Below are 20,692 nucleotides of genomic sequence, written 5' to 3' on the forward strand. Positions count from 1 at the left end.
TGCCTGCCTCAGATGGCTGTGGCAAGGATTACTGAGATAATGCACAGGAAGTGATTTGAGCACCTGAAATGTGCTGTAGAAATAATAAGGATCACCAATCCCATTCTCAAATCACCTAGATATTGGGCTGGTTACATGAGGGGATTTACAGAGCCCTTTTAGGGAGAGATAAAGTCACATTCATTGCTACGATAAAATTCTAAACCCTCCCAGTGCAGACATTCTAAAAATTGTGGCCAGCTGTCCAAGCAAATTTGTGATAATCAGCTTTCCCCCTTTTCATTCACAGAAGCTGCTACTATATCAATGAGGAGATGCACAGCTAGATATAACCTATTGCCCCAACATGCCCATACTGAAGTGTGCCTTGCTTTGATTTAAAGAGAGACGTTTGTCTCCCTCTCTCATTATACTAGACTCAATGAATGGCGGGAGAGTCAAGACTCAAGACAGACAAAAGGACGCACCTTCTTCATACCATGCCTACTTAAAATCTATGGCATCCCACTACCAGATGGTGACCCGCAAATGGTCACCATCTTAAACGGCTTTCAGGCTGAATTAGACCAATTCATGAAGGATAAGAATTTCACTGGCTACTAGTCATGATGGCAGAACAAGCTTTGAATATCAATGTCTGAGGAGCAGCAGCAGAATCCTGCATTGCTCATGTCTTGCTCTTGCATTTTCCAAAGGCAACTGGCTGCTGTAGGGAAGTAGGAAAGAAAGAGTATGATGGATTAAATTGGCTCTTGGCTTGATCCAATAGGGTTCTTGTTATATTTTGTAATGCAGTTATGTTTGAGGATTCAATACTAGTCCCTCTGGTTTCCCCTTCTGCCATGTAGACAGGAACCACAATCTCATGAAAGCTATACAGTTCAGATTGCAACTGCAGCCAAAGCTAAAGCAGATTCTACAGAGGGGCAGTGGAGATATTATAAGCATCTGAGTAACTGTGAAGTGTTCTTTTCCTCCATTCTTTGTAACTATCCTGACTCTTTTGCAGGGGAGTGGGGATTAATTCACTCCAGTCACTGTTTACTCATTCCATCTGGCACATATATGGCCGAAGTTCATTTCTACATAATGAGATAAACAAAAACATGTAAGTTTTCATTTACTGATGGAGTATGCCACGTGGAACTAAATGCAAGCTCAATATAGGTTTTTTGCCTTTTTTCCCAGTGAGAAAAGAGTAATACTGCTTCTGGAAATCAGTATACTGTAAAACAGTATACTATTTGAACACGCTCATTCTTTCGCCATTTTCAGCTTCAATTTTTCATTGTTTTAAATCTTTTAGAAGATCCTTAATTGGAAAGGAAAGTCAAGAGCAGCAGTACTCTAAACCCAAGCAATGAAGAAGAGGGCTTTCAGAATTAACATATAATGTAAGTAAGCACAGAGGTTAGACTGCATTTGCTCGGCAACATACCAAAATGTACAAAACCTTTTTTTGGAGCACCAAGTTGTTAAATGATTAATCACAAAGTTCTGCTTGCCTGTTGTTTGAGACCATTAGCGCCTGAATTCTGAAATGCAATGAACCTATAGTGGCACAAAGGAGAAATATAGCATTGCCAAGAAAGGATAGATCACTGGTCTGCAACTGATGGGTCGGAACCCAATACTGGGTTGCCGAATGAATTACAGGCATCCCTCACTTATGTGCTTTCGACTTGTGCACGACTGTGCATACGTGCAGCGCCGGGAAATAAATAAGCAGATTCAAACCAGGAAATGGCAAGAGAGAGTTGCGAGAGTCCTCGCGGGTCATGAGAAGACTCTCCCCAGAGCCCAAAGAGGACTTCAGTGAGGGCACAGAGGCCCAGAGGCACAGAGGGGCTGTGTTTAGGCTGCTCAACCTCCCTGCCTAGCAGCTGATGCAAGTGGCAGTGAAGCATCAACAGCCATTGTTCCGTGCTGTCCCCAGTGTGCCACAGAGCTTCAAGTTTGGTTGGAGAGAGTTTTGAGGAGAAAGGACAGAAGAGAGAGCTGTGGTGTTGGGGGAAATGGGCATCTAGAAGCTTTTCAGAGGGTGCTCCCCACTTACACAATTTTCACTTAGGCACATGACACCTGGAACATAACCCCCACATAGGTGGAGGGATGCTATATGGTAGGTTGCAACATACAGTTCCAGCACCATACAAATGTATGGTTAAAACCTTAAGTAATGGGTGCCCAAATGCATGTTTGGGCTGAAGATGGGTCCTGGATTTGAAAAGGTTGAAGACTGATGTTATTCTTGTTGTTTCTAATGTGCCTACATCAATGGACCTGCACCTAGTTATGCTGCAAAGGAACACTAATGAACACTAAGAACATAGTACTGGATATGCATTTGCCCTGAAACAGTGACTATCATGAGGAAACATTATCACAATCTTTACTGGCATATAGTAGTTAAACTATTCTTTTTTAAAGAAGAGCAGTCACTTTTTACATAGGCAGAAAATATGCTTTCTGGATACTGTGGTTTCTCCATGTCCTTTTTTTTTTTTTTTTGGAGCGGGGGGGGGGGATTGGCACATGTATAAAGGCCTACATGACATCTGCTTCATAAGAAAAGAGAATTTTATATCTTGGCAAATTTCTACGAATGCTTAGTTTATGCTCTTCTCAGAGGGAAGAATAAAAGGAAACAGCAAACAGAAGGGATTTCGGAAAATATCTAGGAACAGGAAGGGAAAGACAGAAAAGGGCTGCCTAGAGTAATTAACTTTCTTGTTTAAAAATTTCCCTGTGGAAAAAAAGGCCTTTAGAAAGGAGTGACTAAGCACTGGTTAAACCTCAGTTTTCATGCACATCAAATGGCTCTCACCTCAGCCAGTTCTAATCAAATAGAGATAGAGGCAGGACAGATGGAGAGACAATGGACAATTACTCCCTTGTGGGAGAGCCAGGCTATTAACTCAGAGCCAATCTGTGTAAGGTGAGTAGATTGGTCCCATTTGTAATTTCAGGTTCTGCTGGGATCCTGTTAACAATGTATTACTGTCACAGTGAGAAATTTAGTGAGACTAGGACTCCCCCTAAGGCTGCAGTGTTTAAAGGGTGCCTGAAGTCTCTCTTGTGGAAGTGCTTTTAGTAATACCACTCCTCATTGCACTGAAGGGTAGGGAACAAAACAGTAAGTCAACTAGCCATAGTAAAAAATAGCCTCTCATCAGTACAGTAAACAATATGCAATGCTGCTAAAACAAGTTCTATACTGACATGCAGGATTTGTCCCTGTTCATCCTACCCCCAGTGGTTCTCAAACCCGCAACATTCAGCATCCACTTACGGCGGCTGAAAACTAACAGGTCCCACCTAGAGATGCGAAGGACTGTTAAAAATGGGAAAGAGAACCATATTCTCCTCTCTCACTGCCATTTCCTCCAGCCCTTCACATTTCTAATCCCACTGGTCACAAAATGGTGGCAGATGCAGGCAGAGTTTAGCATAAATGGCTGGCAGTTTTAGATATTATTTTGTACTGATACCTAATTCGTTTTTTTTTTAAAAAAAGTCTAAATTCTTTGCCACACTGCTTTCCTTGTGGCAAGGTGCAACATAGATCAGCTATCCTCAAGTTAAGTATAGACATTTGCTCATGAGATATTATGACTCAGACTCCCCCTTTTAGGCAGAATTTGCTGGTCCCAAGGCTCCAAGTGGATTTTTCCACTCCCACCACCAAATGCTCCTCGCAATATTTTTGCTTATCTCCTGAAACTTCTCCTACTAGTCACATTTCATGTTCATCCCCTGCCCTGCAAAAACCCCTACTTGCATCCTTTCTCCCTGGAGCATCAGTACATGGGGAGTTCCTGGTGCTGGCACTGATCCAACCAATAGGTGATGGTATGGCTAGGGGGCAGGGTAGGAAGGTGAGGCAGGAGCAGGTGAGATGGCAGCAATGACACAGGCAAAGTGTGGGTAATTTATTTTTGTGCACAACGTAATGGCTAAATTCACCTGATCACATCCTAGCTAAATAAGCCAGGTTCCACACGATCACAGTCAGCCCCTTTGCTGCTGCTTCACTACTCCCTTTGTGCAAGCAGTAAAGGAACCCACAAAACTGGAGTTCATCAAGACTTCCCGTTATGTGTGAAACGTGAATTACGGTTAATGGTTTCCAAATGAGACAGGCTTTTAATCTGGCTTGTTCTCTCACTCTACAAACAGCAGCAATGAGACCAAACTGGCAGGGCCCCCACAGGAACCAAACTGCAAGACCTAAAACACAACATTTCTTCCAAAGCGGAATTCTTTGGAAATTTAACAGGACTTCTTCACTGAGAACAACAGACACGATTCTCTGAAACACAACATTGATCAATATCCACCATTACTGATTGCCCCCTGTAGCATAAAGTTGCAAGAGAGCATTGAACACATTTGTGGTACACAATCTGTAGGGCAACAGCAAAGCCTAGCAGTGCCTAATGCTGATTCACAAAAAGAAATTTCTCAGCTGTCCCATGAAGGTCTTTTGGCAGCTAAATCGACATGGAACAGGCTCATGGAGAGCAAAAAGTGTGAAAATCAATGCCCCAGAATCATATGTGATGCATTTGAGTTCATTGGCAGGCATTCCTGAGCAGACAGGATTCTTTGGATGTAGGAAATCTGAAGGTCGCTGTCAGGGTTTGCATGATTTTGACATAGGACATAAATATGACAAAGATAATAAGAAGAGATAGGCGAGCAGCAGCAGAGAAGGCCACTGCTGCAGAGTAAGTCAGCATATAGAAGACAGTTACAGAAAGGAAAGGGCAAAATGAAAAAAGCAGAAGGACTTGGTATTAGACAGGATGTGAGAAAAAGACTACGCTATTAAGAAAGGATACAAGAGTATCCTTTCCATCAAGAGAGGAGATAACAAATTAGGATGGGTGGAAAGTTTAGAAGCTTGGGGTTGTTGTTTTCTCCTGAGGGGGGCAATGTTCAGATAAAGCATGATGAAATAAAGAAACTGAGAGAAAATCTGATCCTTTGGAACAGAAATGACATCAGAAAGAAAATATGGCATACATAAGGAAGTTATTTTTCCAATACAGTACAAATGCAAGCGTGAAAATATAATCCAGGCTACTCTTATTAGGGAGAACTCTCGAAAAGCTGCCATCACTGAAAATAGACTTGCTGCAGAGACTTCCCAGAGCAACAGCAGTGGATACAAGACAGTTTTTGTTTAAAAACATTCTACAATTCAAAATGTCCCGGTCAGCTTACAATAACAAACAAGAAGACTGCAAACAGCAGTCCTATAATAAGCAACCACACTGGGGTGGGGATATTGGGAAGATAGAGGGTGAAAGCCTCAGAAAATGAAGATATTATCCTAGGTGCCAGGCAAGTCTCCATGAGGCAATAATCCCACAAAGGAGTCGCCATAACTACAGTGGTACCTCAGGTTACATACGCTTCAGGTTACATACGCTTCAGGTTACAGACTCCGCTAACCCAGAAATAGTACCTCGGGTTAAGAACTTTGCTTCAGGATGAGAACAGAAATGGTGCGGCGGCGGTGCGGCAGCAGCATGAGGCCCCATTAGCTAAAGTGGTGTTTCAGGTTAAGAACAGTTTCAGGTTAACAATGGACCTCCGGAACGATTTAAGTACGTAACCAGAGGTACCACTGTACCCCATTCTGGGTATCCAGACGAGAGCCTCAGAGGAAAATCTTTGCATATAGGAGAGCCAGTGTGGTGTAGTGGTTAAGAGTGGTAGACTCTGGTGAACTGGGTTTGCGTCTCTGCTCCTCCACATGCAGCTGCTGGGTGACCTTGGGCTAGTCACACTTCTCTGAAGACTCTCAGCCCCGCTCACCTCACAGAGTGTTTGTTGTGGGGGAGGAAAGGAAAGGAAAATGTTAGCTGTTTTGAAACACCTTCGGATAGTGATAAAGCGGGATATCAAATCCAAACTCCTCTTCCTCCTCCTCCTCATCCTCCTCCTCCTCTTCTTTGTGTATTCATTATTGCAGCCTGCGAACAAACTATTGGATACCAAACCAAGAAACACCAGGACTGGTTTGAGTGAGATTGAATGCATTATTGAGAAGAAAATGAAATCCTTTTAGATCTGGCGAAGAGACAGAAACTGCGCCACTAAGAAAAACACCTCAGCTAAGGCTGAGGTTCAAGAAGAACCAGAGAACTAAAGAACACCTGGTGGCTAAAAAAAGCTCAAGAGATCTAGCACTTAGCCGACACTCATGATGCACAACGTTTCTTTAAAGCCATAAAAACCATCTATCAGCCAATAAATAATGGCATATGCCGCCTATGCTCAACAGAGGGTACCACACTTCTAAAAGATAAAAGAGCTATTGCATTGCATTGGGAAGAACATTACCAGCATCTTCTTAACCGCAACTCCCCTGTAGCTGCTGAGTTCCTCTCACAAATTCTGCAAAAACAAACTAGAAATGAGCTTGTAGTATCTCCAAATCTGGGAGAGTTGTGATTACCCAAATGAAAAACAACAAAACCAGTGGACCTGATGGGATACCCGCCAAAGTCTTCAAAGTGGGCAGAACTGAACTTGCACAACAACTTCACAAGCTCATTGAAAAAATCTGGGAGAGGAGATCCCAGCAGACTTTGGGGATGCCAAAATTATCAATATCTTTTTAAAAAGGTAATAGAACGGATTGCAGAAACTATCAAGGCATCTCTTTATTAGCTGCCGCCCGCAAAATTCTTGCAAGGATCTTAGCAAACCATCTCCTAACTATATCCGAGGCTACCCTTCCTGAATCCCAAAATGGTTTTTGACCTTCTAAGGGGACAGTGGATATGATTTTCACTGCTCGACAGCTTCAAGAAAAATGCACATAGTGGAGAACTCCATTCATTTCACACCAAACCCACCCTTTGCTGATTAGGGAAAATATCATACACAAAGGCTTTTTGCCAGTTCTGCAGCCAACTCTAGCCCACTCCATACTGCAAGAACCAGAAAATTACATGATGCAATGTCACCTTTCTCCTTACTTTTAAAAGAAGCTGTCTTACTATTGATATTTCTTTCGGATGTGCCATTTCAAAGCACCATGAACTACTCAACATAGATACATTAAAATTGCAAGTTCTGCAGTGAGATGGAAGAGCAACATAAAACAAGCTACTTAGACACCAATAAATTCAGTTGAACAACTCAGCCTGGAAAATTCCATACCAATTGCCTTGAGTACTCTTAATATCAGTGTTAAAACAGCGTCAACATGTCTGCAGCCAACAGAAAGGCACAAAAAATTGTGTTCTAGCTCTGCACGTCGTCATCTTGTTGACTTAATCCATTTCCCTTTTCTCTCTTTGTGAATGGACACTTCCCAACTCCCACAAAGTCAAAATTGTTCCCAGAGTACAATGCAGAACATTGGAAATGATGGGCATGCGCAGTACTCACCTGAGCATTCATTTGGCTGGCAATCTGGAATGTGTATCAGGAATGCCAAGCTTGCCTTGTATTATTAGAGCACGTCTCCCCTCCTACTGAGGAAAGTATATGGCTATGAAAAATAAGGCCCACAGGGAAGAGAGGAAGAAGCAATCTATTCAGCCTGTCAGCCTGCACCAAACTCAATGTCAAAATAGTGGAAGTCACATTGATAGACTTCATAAAGATTGCAGCGGGCGTTGTCCGAATGAATTCCCCTTTCCCTGCTGTGGTACTGCAGGCAGTTGTGTGTGTGTGTTTTAAAATGCAACAGAAAATAAATGTGATGAAGCCCAATATATATTGGATCAACCTTCCCACAAATAGGGATTGGAGGGATTCACAGAGGAGAGAAAAAACAGTCAAATGATTGTGTATCTATAAACACATAAAACAGATAAAGAGCAAAGAACTGGGCACAGCAAGAGGTAAAAAATTCATAAACCAGTACAAAGTGTTGTTTTTAACTCACAGTGGCTCAGAACAGCAATACCCAAAGAACATCTTCTCCCCTACAAACCTACCCAGTCTTTTAAGGGCATCATCTGAGGCCCTCCTCTAAGTCCTCGCTCTGGAGGGGGGCAACAAGAGGGAGGGCCTTCTATGGAATGCTCTTCCCAAAACAGCCCACCTGGCACCAACATTGCCATCATTCTAGCACCAGGCAAAAACTTTTCTTTTCTCAAGTAAAATCACTGGAACAGATTTTGTATGTGTGCTTTAATCTCTGAATTTTACATGTGATTTTGTAATGACGTTGTCTTTATATTGTACATAACTAGGAGGTGATTTTTATAACTTGGAGGTGATATTTATAAGGCCACTAAAAATCTAAATAATTAACACTGTTTTAAAAAAAAGAAAAAAGTGGGGGAGGAATCTAAGACATCTTACTTTTGGGTACAATAATGTGAAATTAGTTTGATTTCAGTTTCCATACTTGGCAATAACCACTGTCACAAGATTATATATAGACCAATATTGCAACTCATATGCCTTTAGACCATAACAGCAGCTCATTAATTGTCCAGAGGGGGCACAATTAGGCCACAGTAAGTCATTGTGAGTTAATCCCTGCACCTTATTAGGTACCATTTTGTTAGCTAAATATGCAATGTAAAGAATTCAAATAGTATCAGCGGTTGGACGAGAAATATTTCATTTCATGCCATACTAGCAGCTCTCGGTGTTGCTTGCTTGAACAAATTTACAAACTAGTTGGATTTTTTTGTTTTGCTTTCTCTATTTAATGTACATGCTTCCTTGCAATTGGGCAAACACTTTTAGATCCCTTTGTGTAAAGCTGATGGGAAGAGTGTTAAAAATGTGCCTCACCCCCTCCCAAACAAAAGACAGAACAGAACCTAAAGTCAGATCTGGAGCTGTAAAAAAGGAATGCAATCCCAAACACACACATGGGATTACCAGAAAATACCAACAGGGAAGAAAAGCTTATTGCTTCTCTTCCTGACTACAGTTCAAAGCATCAACCACCACACAACACAGCTGACTGCCTATCTTTGTCCCCAGTGTTTCATGCCTTTACTTTCAGGAACCACACAGAGATTCCCCTAACCACTGGAGATAACAGGTGTACCCTGGAGGATCCATGGTAGCAATTACCAAAATGAATTATACGTTCAGACTGAAATGAACAACAAAACCCTTGCTTACAGGTCTAGTTTTCACATAAGTGATTCAATGTGTTACTAGCTCTAGCCTTGGTTGAAAACCCAAACTTCTACAACTCCCTCCCATAAAACAAACACGGTTCCAGTGCATTTTTAAAATGTTTATCTCATCCCCAATGGAATTTTGCATGCTTATTAGGTAGAAGGAAGGAAGGAAGGAGAAAGCAAGAGAAGGTTCTTTTTATCATATGTGGTGGTCTTGTAGTAAGGTTAAAGCTAACTGGGAAATGATAGATAATGAAATGAAAAGGATGTTTAAAATAACCTTTGTTTAACAAACTAGAAGCTTTTCTTTGGGGAATTATAGGGACAGAACTACCTAAAATGTATAGAAACTTATTAATGTATGCTACTACAGTGGCAAGAATGCTACTTGCCACAAAATGGAAAGACGCAGAAGTCCCAGCAAAAGAAGAATGGATACAAAAAGCTATGGAATATGCAGAAATGGCGAAACTTACTGAAAGAATAAGAAATCAAGATAACAGGTTTTTATAAGGGAATGGAAATGGGTTATTGAATATTTACAGATAAACTGTAAATAGATAAAATCATTGGCATGATTATTGTAATAACCTGCAGTTTTATAAGAGTACATATTTAAAGTAGATGAATAAATGAGCAAATTAAGTTAATTTGGATATGCAAAGGTTATTAAAAATAAATTTAAGGAACTCCAGAAAGAGAGGGAAGTCAAGTTTTGAAATGTTAAAATGACTGTAAAATTAGTGAAAAGTATAAAACTAGTGAAATGTATAAACTTGGAAAGAAAGAAGTCAGTGTACTCACCTGTTTTCTTCATCTGTGCTCTGCAGGAAAACACACAAACAAACAAAAATAAAACAACGTTGAGAGCAGCCCTGCAAACACCGATTTTCATGTTTAGACTAGTGTGAGTAAGTCATGTATGACAGTCAGATGCAAGGCTTACTGTCCAATGATAAGAGAAGTTCCACTCAGCTAATGGAGGTCATTATCATTACACTGCAAGGTGCAGGCTACATGCAACCAGGAGGGCACACAGAAAAGCTAATTTATTACAATGGGCCTGCGGCAGCAACAACAGTGATCATCTCGCCATTCATCCATTAAGCACGCTTGAGCCCTTCACTCTGGATTCTCAGGTCATCCTGGCCAGCTGAGAACAGTTCTGGATGAAAATTGCTGAAGACACCACCTCATCCTGCTACGAATTATAGTTGATAACACTTATGCAGTGCTTGGGATGGCAAATGGCACACGATTGCACAAGGCTCTAATGGTACCTAACATTTCACATTATGGGGTTCCCCCCCCCATATGCCCTGGTGCTTAAATGATAAATACCATATTTTTTCGCTCTATAGGACGCACTTTTCCCCCTCTGAAAATGAAGGGGAAATGTGTGTGCGTCCTATGGAGCGAATGCAGGCTCCTTGGCTTCATGGCGACGCGGCTGACCTGGAAGCCGGAGGAGGAACAGAAGGGTCTCCTTCTGTTCCTTCTCCAGCTTCGCTGAAGGGGCACTGCGCCCCTTCAGCGACGTGACTGTCCTGGCTTCTGCCTTAGCCCTGTGCAGCCTCTTTGGGCAGGGGGAGCATTCATCCTGCTGCCCTGAAGAGGCTTGGCGCGGTTATCCCAGAAGCCAGAACAGCCACACGGTATCCCAGAAGCCAGATCCCTCTTGCTGTTCCTGCTTCAGGGATTCAGAATAATTTTTTGTTTTCCTCCTCCCAAAACTAGGTGCACCCTATGGTCCGGTGCGCCCTATGGAGCGAAAAAATACGGTACCTACAATCCCATAGAAATTGGGCTGGCTCCTTCTCGCCTTCACATAGGCGTGTGAACTAAAGGCAACACATACGCAGAGGCAAAGAAAGAAGCTGGCTCGATGCTCATTAAAGCGTCACGCATTAAGGACATTTTATATCACATTCTGAGAGAGGAAAGGGCATTGCAACAATCAGTTCTATGTAAATACCACTGTGGAGTTACACAAGCAACATTTTCTCTTCTGCTGAGAAAAGGGCAACATTAAACAAGCTTTGATATCTGCTCACTTTGAGGGTCCGATAAGGAGGAGATGCAAAATATAAACTTCCAGTTAATAGAGAAATTTAATAGACATTAGTTTAAAGAGACAAGCGAGCATATCCATGGCATTAAAGAAATGCATATAACTCATCCATGCTTTCTTAAATTATTTGGTAAGCAACTGGTGCTTTTAAAGGCAGGCTTGGGCAAACATTACATCAGCAGCCTAGTAGCAGATGGAAAACAGAGAGCCAGGCTTTGCATACTGAATGTCCCAAGTTCCATTCCAAACATCTCCAGTTAAAAAAAAACTTAGACCAAGACCTTGAAGAGCAACTGCCACTCAGCGTAGCCAGCAATGGCTTAGGCACCCTAATGAGATGATTCTGAACATGGAAACTTCCTGTGTTCATAAGATATGGTGTGTAGCACATAAGCCAGCATCTTTCCATATCCCACCCCTACAACATGAGATTGGCAAAGACATGGTCTTCAGAACAGGAGTGGGAACCTTTGGCCCTCCAGATGTTTCTGGCCTACAACTCCCCTCATTCCTGGCTATGCTGGCTGGGGCTGATGGGAGTTGGAATTCAGCAATGCCGAGAAGGACACAGATTCCCCACTTCTGCCTCAGAATGTAGTGGTGGAACAGTCCTATTTCTCTTTCTGCTCCCTTCCTCTCATGAAAGCTAATTAGTCAGAACAAAAATGGAGCTATTACGCTATTTCAGTTTTCGTGTATTAACCTAACAGATCCAGACTGTTACTGTTTTTATATATACTGCGTGTTTAAAACTACATTTACGAATTCATCAGTCCAGATCCAGTCCTTTCTTGAATTATAGCACTGTTTAAACTAATGTTTATTCTAGCACCGAGCCTACAGCAGAAGTGTTCTATTTCTAGGTTCACTGTTTCTTTGTATTTTCTATTTTTTAAAGGGCAGGGAGGAGAAAAAGTTGTATAATAACTATTTAGACAAAGAGAAATATTGTCCCACACAAGGCATAATTAGCATATGAGCACCTCTAGGGACCACTAGGGATGCGAGTGGCACTGTGGTCTAAACCACAGAGCCTAGGGCTTGCTGATCAGAAGGTCAGTGGTTTGAATCCTCGCGACGGGACAAGCTCCCATTGCTCAGTCCCAGCTCCTGCCAACCTAGCAGTTCAAAAGCACGTCAAAGTGCAAGTAGATAAATAGGTACTGCTCTGGTGGGAAGATAAACGGCGTTTCCATGCGCTGCTCTGGTTCGTCAGAAGTGGCTTAATTATGCTGGCCACATGACCTGGAAGCTGTACACTGGCTCCCTCGGCCAATAAAGCAAGATGAGCACTGCAACCCCAGAATGGTCCACGACTGGACCTAACGGTCAGGGGTCCCTTTACCTCTAGCTCACGGTATACAGTTTGCAAGAAACAGAGACAAGACGGAGAAGGTTGATGTGGAAAAATCACTGACTAACAGGGCTTGGCATTTAATTTTTAAAGACGTGGGTGAACAAACCCTGTTCCTCACAAGACTAAAGGAAGAGAAAATCCCTTTACTCAATGACTGCTACTGTTATGTAGTGAAGTTTCACCCTGGGCCAGCAGGGGGATACTGTATATAGTTTTCACTCAGGTCTGTAGATAGTTTTCCCTCAGGTCCACGTCAGTTATTTTAGGCGGGAACTCTGGGCTGTTGTTGTTACAATGTTGACAGCCAGCTGCCTATAAAAGCAGGCCGGCTGAGCTGTTTGCAGGCAGTTCTATTCCAGTTTACAAGAATAAAGAGCTACTTGGAGAAATCGCTGCGTCGTCTGCTATGTCAACCCACAACTTAACAGCTACAGAGACCCTTCCTTCTCGAGGGGGTAAAGCTGCAGAACAGAAAGTGAACAAAAGATACCAAGGTACTAACAGTAAAAATATTTCTGTGATCTATAGAGATCAACAACCTTTCCACCCAAATATGGTTTCTTTCCTAAGACAGGTGAATCAAAGGGTGTGGAATAGGCTCAATCTGTGCTTATAACAATTTTTTAAAAAAAATCAGTGCAAGTTCTTTCTTAACTTAGTTTCTTAAAATCAGTGATACAACTTCTAGGAAGTACTGTATTTTTCGCTCTATAAGACGCACCAGACCACAAGACGCACCTAGTTTTTGGAGGAGGAAAACAAGAAAAAAAATATTCTGAATCTCAGAAGGCAGTTCAGCAAGAGGGATCACTGCACAGTGAAAGCAGCAATCCCTCTTGCTGTTCTGGCTTCTGGGATAGCTGCGCAACCTGCATTCGCTCCATAAAACGCACACACATTTCCCCTTACTTTTTAGGAGGGAAAAAGTGAGTCTTATAGAGCAAAAAAATATGGTAATTAAAGTTTCACCAAGGTTACATTTGTATTTTTATTCAAGAAGTTGGAATAAAGTCTTAGATGGGGAGTAAAGACAATCTTAACTGTAAGCATGTGCCATGAATGTGCAGGCCACAAATCAAGATATAATAAAATAGTACAAGATTCAAGAACTTATTTCTTATTAAATTTGTCTAGTATTATGAGTACTTAACCACAGTTTAAAGTTACATAATAAGTGAGAGCTGGATCATAAAGAAGGCTGCTCGCCAAAGAATTGATGCTTTTGAATTATGGTGCTGGAGGAGACTCTTGAGAGTCCCATGGACTGCAAGATCAAACCTCCCTGGAAAATACCCTGATGTTGGGAAAGATGGAGGGCACAAGGAGATGGGGATGACAGAGGATGAGATGGTTGGACAGTGTTCTCGAAGCTACCAGCATGAGTTTGACCAAACTGCAGGAGGCAGTGGAAGACAGGAGTGCCTGGCGTGCTCTGGTCCATGGGGTCACAAAGAGTCGGACACGACTAAACAACTAAACAACAACAAAAGTACCAGGGTCTATCATAGATCTCCTGTTTATGTTATTCTTAAACAATGCGGGCTCAAAGCAAACCATCATTCAAGTTTGCAAGCGCCACAAAATGATTCCGGATGGTGAAAGCCAAAGCAGTCAGTTAAGAGCTCCAAACAGATCTCTCCAACAGCATTAAGGTCAACAAAATGCTAAATGATATTTAGCGCAAGCTCAAAGTGATGCCCATGGAATGCACATGGAAACATATCACTGAACTGGGATTCAAACTTGTTTAAGATTCAGGAACCCTTCTGTGCCAGTAAATGAGGATCCTTCATTATTATTAAGTTCTCTAGCATGCTTAATTAAGTAGAATCTTCTAGCAAGCCTTTGTCCTGTCTGAGAACAGGACATGAGTTTGAGCCCTACAAGGATCAATAAAGAAACAATATATTTTGTACCACCTAGATATTGGTTAACTGACTTTGGATGTATCTCTGCTAGAGTAAGTGGGACCACCATTTCTCTATTGGTGATTTGGTGTAAAATTCATCAATAGAAAAGTCACAGAGTAGATCCAAGCATTTCAGTGGAAATGTCTCCAATCAGAGTAACTAATTTCTGGTATTCAATGGGGGGAAATATTGGATGGAAGGTATTTTTTGTTAATTACATTATTGTGAACCATCCTGAGATCTTTTGAAGAAGGGTGATATATAAATCTAATAATAATGATGGTGGTGGTGGCGATGATGATGATGATAATAATAATAATAATAATAATAATAAATTAAGCTTAGTGTATCTCAAATGGTGTAGGTCTGCTTTAGGCCTATTATATTATTAAAGTGATTCAGGCCAAGGGGCTGGATGAGATAATCCAGGCATAGGCAAACTCGGCCCTCCAGATGTTTTGGGACTACAACTCCCATCATCCCTAGCTAACAGGACCAGCGGTCAGGAATGATGGGAGTTGTAGTCCCAAAACATCTGGAGGGCCGAGTTTGCCTATGCCTAAAATAATCCATGCTTACTTTTACAGCTAGGTATTTGGATTATATGAGTGGTTTGCTAAACCCCAAACTGAAAATATAAGACCATCATCGTGGCATACGGGAGATAGCTACTGTATACCCAAAGTGGCTAAAACAGCTGTCATATAAAATTCATGCCAACCCGAAAGCTGTAATAAAAACACAGACCTATTCTAGGACAAAAAAGCACAGTATGCTCCTCCTTTAAAGGAAGAAAGGGAAGCCATCAAATATAACCAAAGTGCAACATTCTACTGCGTTCTTTCCACTTTGATAGAAAGCAGAATTGAAAGGAGTAACAAAAATGTGAAAAATACTCTATATGAGTCCTGAGATACAAACATCATGCAGCAAACCACTGCAGCCTTGCTTTGAAATGGATGGAAGCAGTTGGCTTTCTGCCCTTTCAAACCACCTCAGTCAATTGGGTATCAACATAACCACACACAACTCATAATGCGTTATTACTTACAACTCTGCATATCCCCTTGGAAGTTTAGTGGATTTGTGGCCATCTTTAAATGCTGACAAGCAATAAAGTAGACTAAACCTCTGCATCCATCATAAAGCTTTACGGCCCTCTGCTGTTAACTGCTTCCCATGTACTTTATTTACCTCAGGCTTGAGCATGGCTAGCTCATTAAAGGTGTTCAGCTGCCTTGTGAGCTCTGCCATTTCAGTCATCAATTTTTCCATGCGAACATCAATTTCTGCCAGAACTTCTGTCGTGTGAGCAGTGGCCAGTGCTTCTTGGAGATCCACCAAGTGGAGAGCTCTGTGTTCCTCTTCACAAACCAGGCACCGTACTTTGTCGAACTCTTGCTGAATGCACAGCTTCATGGCACTCTGTGTCACCTGAAGTATAAGAGAATAATGGGCTTTTTAAAAGAGAATTTCTGACCATTTAATCTACTTCACTTTTAAGCAGGAATAGTATTACAATGTGGAATCATCCCAAACTCGGGGGGGGGGGGGGCTAAACAGATCCCTTCAAAAGCCTGGTAGAACAAATACGTTTTCATATGGTGATAGAATCCCATCACACCTCCTGGGAAAGGGTGCCACTATAGGGAAGGCCAAATCCCACATCAACACACTATGGTCACTGGTGGCACAGCAAGACACACAACCCTGCCTTCAGGGTTTTTGCTGATATAAGGTGTATTACTTTCTGAATCAGGGAAAATCAGAAGTGCCACTCAGGACTTTTCAGTGAAACAGTAGGTTGAAAAAAACCTAGTTAAAACTCACTAGTTTTAAAATGGTATTAGAGCTTGATTGGTAATGTTGAAGGATCAGGTGGGCACTAGTCTATGATTCTAAGCACAGGTAAACTGTGGGCCTCTCTTGTGGATATTATACATCCCAGAAGCACATTTAAGAAGTCATCCAGGGAGCAGCTTCTTGTGGGGCAGCACCCACACTTTGGAATACCCTCACCATAGAGATTACGATGCCACCAACAATTTGCTCTTTGAGGTGCCTCTTCGACCAAGCTTCTTCAAGTCCGGATTGCTGAACATTGTTTTTGCTTGTTTTTCAGATGAATATCAGGTATTCTTGTTGTTTTTAACTTGGTGCTTTGTTTTAATCTCTCTCTCTCTCTCTCTCTCTCATACACTGCCACAATATCTTTGAATGATGTGCAGATTTTAAAAAAACAAATAAATAAGTAAGTAAATGAAAATGTAGGCGCAAAATTATTTGAATAAACAAGCAAACAAAGGACTTGTCTTTCTTCCAGAAATAGTGGATAGTTTATAAATTCTTTGAATAAATAGGGCTGCTGATGAATCATTTAAATAAACAACCCAAGGATTAATATTCTTTCAGAACTTTGCAGAGTAGCTGTTGGAGAGCTAAAATGTGTTCATAGTTAAAAAAAAGGTTAAGGGACTCCGGTTAAGTCCAGTCAAAGGCGACTATGGGGTTGCAGTGCTCATCTCGCTTTCAGGCTGAGGGACCCGGCGTTTGTCCACAGACAGCTTTCTGGGTCATCTGGCCAGCATGACTAAACCAATTCTGGCACAATGGAGCATCGTGACAGAAGCCAGAGTGCACGGAAACACAGTTTACCTTCCTGCCACAGCAGTACCTATTTATGCTTTCAAACTACTAGGTTGGCAGGAGCTGGGACAGAGCAACAGGAGCTCCCCCCATCGTGGGGATTTGAACTGCTGATCTTCTGATTGGCAAGCCCAAGAGGCTCAGTGGTTTAGACCATTGCTTGACTACAACTCCCATCATCACCAACCACTGGGACAGCAGGCTGGGACTTATGGGATCTGGAGTCCAACAACAGCTGGAGGCTCAGAGGTTTCAAATCCCTGCTCTCAACAAAGAGAAGAATGGGAGTTCGCTGAAGGGTGAACTTCAGAAATAGAGTCTGCCAAGCAAATCTCATCTCAATTAAAATCTGAATTAAGGCAGAATATGCTTTTAGAACCAGTAGAACATCAAGTATTATTTCTTAAATGAATCTTGTCTTAAATGAACAGTAAGCGGTTTTTAAAGTACATCTTTAAATGTTGTGAAAATAGTAAGTATTATTATTACACAGTCCAAATTGTGTCTTAAATGAACAATAAATTTTAAACATAAAATAAAATAAAAATTAAGGCAGAATATGGTTCAGTATCACCTTGTAAAGGATCTGGTTCAACGCAAGAACTTGTAAGTAATAAATAAATAAATGTTTAAAGAGACATCTCAAGATGAGAAAACGAGCCTTAAACCAGAATACAGCAGCAATGCAGTCACTGTGCCAGCAGTCAATGTTGGCGCCTCCCCGAGAAATTTCTGCTAATCCTGAAGAATATCTGATTTCCTCCAAGCGAGAGCCACAAACTTGATGCATAAATTCACGCTTCTTAAATTGGATAGCTTATTTAAAGAATTAAGAAAAAGGCCTAGATTTCCGAGTAGTTGAGCTTCGCTCAAATTATCCTTTTTACACCCTCACTCCCAACTTCTATCTTGAGGAGGAGAAAAAACATGAAGGGTTTTGTCTTCTAGTAGTGCATGTACAAAAATACAGGTCGTATTTCCACAGGGTGAGCCAAATGTTGTAATCTATTGACACATAAGACCTGAAGCTTCATGGCAGCAGGAGAGAGAAGAACTGCAACAGTGAAGACAAGCAAGGCTGATTGCAGCTGTAACGGCACTTCTGCAATCTGCAGTGGGGCAAAGTTGGAGAATTTCTGGAAATAAGTTCTTCCCACACCACACCTCTACTACTTTATGGGGGAATGAGGTGCCTCATGGCTCATCTTTTTTATTCCTGTTATGTAGAAGTGAGAGAAATGGAACGTATAGACCCATTCTTAGAAGAAGTACAGTCATACCTCGGGTTACAGACACTTTGGGTTGCGCAATTTTGGGTTGTGCACCGCACCGAACCCAGAAGTACCGGAACGGGTTACTTCCGGGTTCTGGCGCTTGCACACGCGCAGAAGTGCCAAATCGCGACCCGCACATGCGCAGATGTGGGGCTGCAGGTTGCGAACACTGTGGGTTGCGAACGTGCTTTCCGCACGGATCACGTTCGCAACCCGAGTGTCCACTGTACACATCTGACAAAATTTCTGTGTAGAAAGCACTTTAACATAAGAAATCGTCACACAAAACACAGCATGAAATCCATGTGTACAACTACAAATGACAACTGCTGTATGGGAGCAAGACCTCTACTTAACAAAAAAGAAAGTGCACCATGCATTACATGAAAGGAGATTCCAACTAAACATCAGGAAGAAATGTCCACCAGTAAGAGCTGTTCGACAGTGGAACAGACTCCCATGAAAGCTACTGGCCTCTCCTTCCTTGGAGATTTTTAAGCAGAGGTTGGATGACCATCTGTCATGTATGATCAAGTTGACATTCCTGCAGTGCAGGGGGGTAGACCAGATGACCCTTGGGATTCCTTCCAACCCCACAATTCTATGATTCTACAATTCATTTTAGATAACCCCCCTAGGGGTAGGGACCAGTCAAATCTGTTCTTTGTAAATAGATGGCACCATATTCACAGCAGCAGCAAAAAAGATGGGTGGTATGGCCTGGAAAGAGCTAATGAAATAAATGCAAGGCAAAGTTTTGCCAATGTCACAGCATTTCAACCACAAACTAGGATAACTATGCTTACTTCTTCCACCTTTTTTTAAAAAAAATGCAATACTCAGATGGCATGCTGCAGAATACTCAATCTCTCACATGTACAAATAAAATATTCAATTTCTAAACTAGTCAGAAAATGGTATAAGTTGAGGTCGCAGGCACCATCAAAAAGGTCTCATGGCACTTTCATAATCACATTCCTCATTGCATGTCCATTGGCCTAAAAAAAAGTGCCATACCATTGTGATTTAAAAGACTTAGCAAATGTAAAACCTGCACATCAGATGTTGCATCTTGAGGGTGGCTGAATGAGGTAAGATCAGCACATGAGTGCAGAATGCACTACTACGTGAGGTAATCGTCTTCCAGCAAGGACTTTTTGTACAACAAAATTGGAAAGAATTTAAACTGATAAATCCGCTTCACCACTTCAGGACTGTACCATTTCATGCTGTTGAATGCATAATATAGGACTGAGTAGCAAGTGTCCATTGGCTTCACCATAGCCTGCTCATCTGGAAGTATTTGTCAGAACCACTGCACACGAGGAACTCATAAGAAAGCAGCAACAACCCAATGCTTGTGCACTCTGATGCAAGTTCCACCAAATTTAATGGACTTACTCCCAGGTGAATACGTACAGAACTGCAGTCTTAATGGTGCACTTCACTAGGACAAGTAGGCTAGAAAACAAACACTCCCGGAGATGCTAGTAACAGGGAAGCTGAGTGTCTGTTTCCTGCACACCAGGAATACCTGCCAAAGAACAACCAGCCCCGTTTTAAGAATGTGTTAGAAGTGAAGGTTCTCCCACTGAACCAGCCAAAAGATTCCCTCCAGTTCTATCCCAACGCCTGTATGACTCCCGCAGCCAAGTATGCGAATGCAAACTGGCTGCGAGTAACCTATAAAAACTGAAGCTGCAAATCACAGGTGGGCATTGTTTGAAACACAGGAGCAATTGTGCAGGCTGTGTGTGTGTGTGTGTGTGTGTGTGTGGACCCTGCAGAGCAACCACATTGTTTTTGCAGCACTTTAATTGTAGGTGAGGGGGGGAAATAGCAACATAAAACAGTAATATTTTTTTAAAAACCTACAGGTACTGGCAGAAGATGCCTTCTTTTGAAAAATGGCAATAGTTAGCACCGGATTTTTCCAGCGACTCTGGTGTCAGCAAGGAGCATAAGCCACATTCTCTATTAAATTAGCACCACTGAATGATGACGAAAAACAAGGCATTGTGCTGGAGTTGTCCTGGAAATTGCTCATGAGGCATTCTGGGGGAGATGCACAGGTCAAGGGTAGGAAGCAGCAAAAAGAGAATGCTGAAACAGCTCGCTTGCTTCAGACACATTCATCCTATTAGCCAGATATCCTGCCAGGTAAAAAGCCAGCCAGCATTTCAGCTTCTCAATGAGGCATTGAAGTGACAGTGCAATTTCAAGGACAGTTCTAAAACCACAAATCAAAGCAAAAGCATCGTTAGGGATACTCATGTGAATGTACCTTTATTTATTTACAACTGTTGAAAAGTGGTTTC

The 20,692-nt window shown here is 41.9% G+C and overlaps 1 protein-coding gene across 1 annotated transcript in view; it reads right to left on the reverse strand.

Annotated features, from left to right (window-relative positions):
* Window positions 1-20,692, reverse strand: part of TRIM44 (tripartite motif containing 44) — an 82,392-nt gene that overhangs the window by 39,816 nt on the left and 21,884 nt on the right. The window contains exons 3-4 of the mRNA XM_079952633.1: window positions 15,649-15,888; window positions 9,921-9,940 (exon numbers count right to left, since the gene is read on the reverse strand). Of these exons, the coding sequence (XP_079808759.1) occupies window positions 9,921-9,940; window positions 15,649-15,888 (260 nt within the window). The remainder of the gene's footprint in view (window positions 1-9,920; window positions 9,941-15,648; window positions 15,889-20,692) is intronic.

Source organism: Podarcis cretensis, assembly GCF_951804945.1.
Source record: "Podarcis cretensis genome assembly, chromosome: 1".
Lineage (NCBI taxonomy): Eukaryota > Metazoa > Chordata > Lepidosauria > Squamata > Lacertidae > Podarcis > Podarcis cretensis.